The sequence below is a fragment of the Oxyura jamaicensis genome, chromosome 12, assembly GCF_011077185.1.
Source record: "Oxyura jamaicensis isolate SHBP4307 breed ruddy duck chromosome 12, BPBGC_Ojam_1.0, whole genome shotgun sequence".
NCBI lineage: Eukaryota > Metazoa > Chordata > Aves > Anseriformes > Anatidae > Oxyura > Oxyura jamaicensis.
In genome coordinates this window covers 51,701-55,171 of record NC_048904.1, presented here as the reverse complement: position 1 = coordinate 55,171, position 3,471 = coordinate 51,701, and the positions used below count along the sequence as shown (strand labels likewise).

The 3,471-nt window shown below is 33.0% G+C and overlaps 1 protein-coding gene across 1 annotated transcript; it reads right to left on the bottom strand.

The window, feature by feature from the left end:
- Positions 1-691: 691 nt before the first annotated feature.
- On the bottom strand, positions 692-2,724 carry HESX1 (HESX homeobox 1). Its single transcript, XM_035338055.1, has 4 exons — positions 2,511-2,724; positions 2,189-2,394; positions 1,786-1,887; positions 692-809 (listed from the first exon to the last, which is right to left on the bottom strand). Exons 1-4 carry the CDS (start codon positions 2,722-2,724, stop codon positions 711-713), a joined length of 621 nt encoding a protein of 206 aa, XP_035193946.1. The 3' UTR covers positions 692-710.
- Between the last annotated feature and the right edge of the window lie 747 nt (positions 2,725-3,471).

Sequence of the window (3,471 nt, the reverse complement as noted above, 5' to 3'; positions counted from 1 at the left end):
AATGGCAATGATCTGGATAGATGGTCTGGTCCCAACTGATTTGATCCTTTGAAATACTGCATTCTGTCACTACAAGATAATGATGGCAGCTCTGCAACTGCAACACTCATACTGAAAACAAAGGAGATAGTTGAGTTGAAGCATTAAACATGCAAATGTAAATGAATTGAAATATATAAAAAAGATTACAATTTCAAGCTTATTTCAATGAAACAATGGTTCAAACTGAAAACAGTCAGTTGAATGCTACTCCTTCCATCTTCATGGAGAATTTATTTTTAGAAAATATATTCTCTTTATAGCTATTTAAATTCTAATGCAATGCACAATTTCATATATCAAACACTTTTTTACATATTGAGTATTTTACACTTCAAAATTATGTAGCTTTAGGTCTTTATCAGTTAAGCCTGCAGTAATTCACACAAGCTGAAAATCTTGTGCAACCCAGAGTTTTTTAACTGTATAAAAATATATACACTTTTCTGAAAATATTTATTAAAATATATATAAAAGTTGACTTTCTCCACAAAAAGTAGGTTATAATAATACTTCAAGTATTTACAATTTATTTGACTGAAAATCATTATAACATTTGAAATCTAGTGATAAAATCACAAAATTAATATATCATTACTTAGTACAAATTATGACAATAACTAGTAATTCTTCATGTTCTATTGTAGTAATATAATAGCAAACCATCCTTTCTACTCTAGCAGGCTGGAGGTTAAAGTATTTTTCACCATTAGAAACTGTGATTCTCGGTGTGATCTCTTCAGCTTTGCACGACGGTTCTGGAACCAGATCTAAAATTGAAATAAAAGTCATGGTTTTCAGAAATACAGCACTGTAATCAGAGCAAGCTTTGAAATTTAAAAATATTCACACAACTCTACAATATTTTGTGAAATGCCAGTAGTTTGGATGTTTAACAAAAAGTTAAGATCTGAAGAAAGTGACCAGCACTAACTAAGACTAAGAAAATAATGCCCTCATCTTTCCTGGAAAATGAGAACCAGCTTTGCTAATACAAAAACTAGTATCAACTTATGTGACATTGAATGGAAGTTCCTGAGCAGCTACAGTTCATGTACAAGTCTGAAGGTGTAACTTCTTCAACTGCTTAATTAATAGCAGCACCAAGCTCCCCATCAAGCCCAATAAGAATTCCATCAAAAACTTTATAAATATCAAGCTGAGGCCTGAATTCTAATTTTTATGGTATGCTTATCACATTTGATTAGCTGTAAATGAATAATTAAAACCCTAAGTAGATTTTGCTTTTGGCCAGATACATGACATAGGCTCAAAAGCTGGTTTAACACTGTTGTGCTCTCCTGACACTCTCAAAGCTGGTTTAACACTGTTGTGCTCTCCTGACACTCTCAAAATGAGAGTGTCTATACTAATTCATTCCAATAAATTACTTCAATAGTTGTTTCAAATTTGGTTTTTAAATATGTTGACATGCATAATGTAAACATGATTTTAAAGCCTGGGAGCAAGTGATCAAGTTCCACAAATAACTATAGATTAACAAAACAGAAATCACAGAAATATTAGTGATAAATGTCTCATTGATGCTATGGAAAAAGGGTTGGGATTTCAGAACAAATTCAATTACTGTAATTTCTCAAATCACTCAATGCATACTATTATGTATAAATGCACGCTGTTTTAAATTGACATTAAAATTATTGTTACTACCATCATCTGCCTATTTATATCACCAGAGTACACATGGATGGAAATATGGAAATTTTCAAGAAACAATTTAATTACCTGGATCCTGTCTTCATCTAAGTCTAATTTGCGAGCTAGTTCTTCTCTAATATCAATGCCGGGGTAGGAATTCATTTTAAAAACATTTTCCAAGACTTCAATCTGAGGAGATTAAAATACACTTTTTGAGTAATCACCACTCTTGTTATAGGAGTTAAAATAAATAGAAAAATAGAAACAGCTTAATTTGTTTAATAGAAGGCTTCCAAGCAGTGCTTGGAGAATTCTGCTTTCATGAATTTCGACCAGATGAAGCCAGTAACATTATTGTGAATTTACACTAGTTCTTAATTTCTATATGGAGAGATACACAATACCAAATTAGTCAGCTGTTATAGGCTTCTACCAACAACTTACTAAACCGCATTGTTAGCCCTTTATTAAATAGAAAGAAAATCCCTACCTGGTTTCTATTGAAAGCAGTTCTTGGTCTTCTACCCCTGTACCAGCTCAATTCTCGTTTGAAAGATAGCCTTTCAGTGACTGAAAAATATTTTTCACATTTCAAAACTTTGTCCTCTTGCATTGGATCACTGTTAGCATGAAATAATGAATTTTCATAGGAAACAACAGGGATTTGCAGATGGGAATTACTGTCATCACCTAAAACTAGAAAAAGCAAGCAAACAAATTTCAATTTACTGGTTTTCAGTAGAAACATGACAATATATACATTTTTAAAACAGTAAAAGCTTGAGAAGTTACAAAACAGACTGCTGGCTTACCCAAGTTGGTGCATGCATCCATCCATGGTCTGTGAGGTTTCACCGCTGGAATGCTATCTTTTTTCTGCTCAACTCCCAAAATACTTTCAATGGAAAAGGAGCACTGTGTGGTTTTATTTTCTACAAAATGAGACGCTTTCCGAAGATTCTGAGACACTGATGTATTAGCAGCACACAGTGACGTACTTGCCATAATTTCACCTTCAGCTAGCATAACATGTATACTGTACTTGCATTTCTCCCAAAGTCCTCCTTATAGCTATGTTGATAAGGGGGTTGGATTTGCAACGTCATTAATTAAAATCTTTTATTAGAAAGTTTTAGCATGTCAATGAAAACTCTCCCACCAAGAGGCGTGAGGAGTTAATTGTTTATTTGTTTGGAAGTAATTAGCAACTAATGGTGACACTAGGGGGGCCACCAAGAGGGACAAAAAGTGTTATCTCTCCTAACCAGAACATCGACTTAACTTTCTCAAAATAAGCTATGCACAAATATAGTACTTCTTCTTTATTTGAAATCGTTAATGTATAAAATCAGTTTTTAAAAAAACTTTAATGGACTCCACTTACCTAAACAAAGCAGCACGATAGGAAACCAGTCGAGTAATAAGTAATCTCATTTAAGTGAATTTCCTTCCAAGGAAATTTAAAAATAATCTCTTAATGCTATTAGGGTAATTGCAATGAAAATGCCTCTGTTTTTTCATATGCATATGTAATGGGGAATGTGGTCAATAAAACAACAATAGCGCTTTTGGCATAAAGCACTTGTGCAGTGGGTTGGCAATGTTGTCAAAGCTCAGTGTAATTGCCTTCCAAGTGCCTGGATTAGTTAGAAGGAACAGTTGCACCAACTATTTTAAATAATTCATGCTTCCATTTTTCTTGTTAAAATAACTTTGTCCCAGCTTTTTTGAAAAATACCATATGTGAAATTTCCTAATCACTCTTTACAACAT

Coding starts and splice junctions, on each gene's coding strand:
- HESX1 (XM_035338055.1), bottom strand. CDS start 2,724: ATGCTAGCTGAAGGTGAAATTATGGCAAGTACGTCACTGTGTGCTGCT. Junction 2,395..2,510: donor GGATGCATGCACCAACTTGG/GTAAGCCAGCAG, acceptor TGCTTTTTCTAG/TTTTAGGTGATGACAGTAAT. Junction 810..1,785: donor TAGATGAAGACAGGATCCAG/GTAATTAAATTG, acceptor TTTCAATTTTAG/ATCTGGTTCCAGAACCGTCG.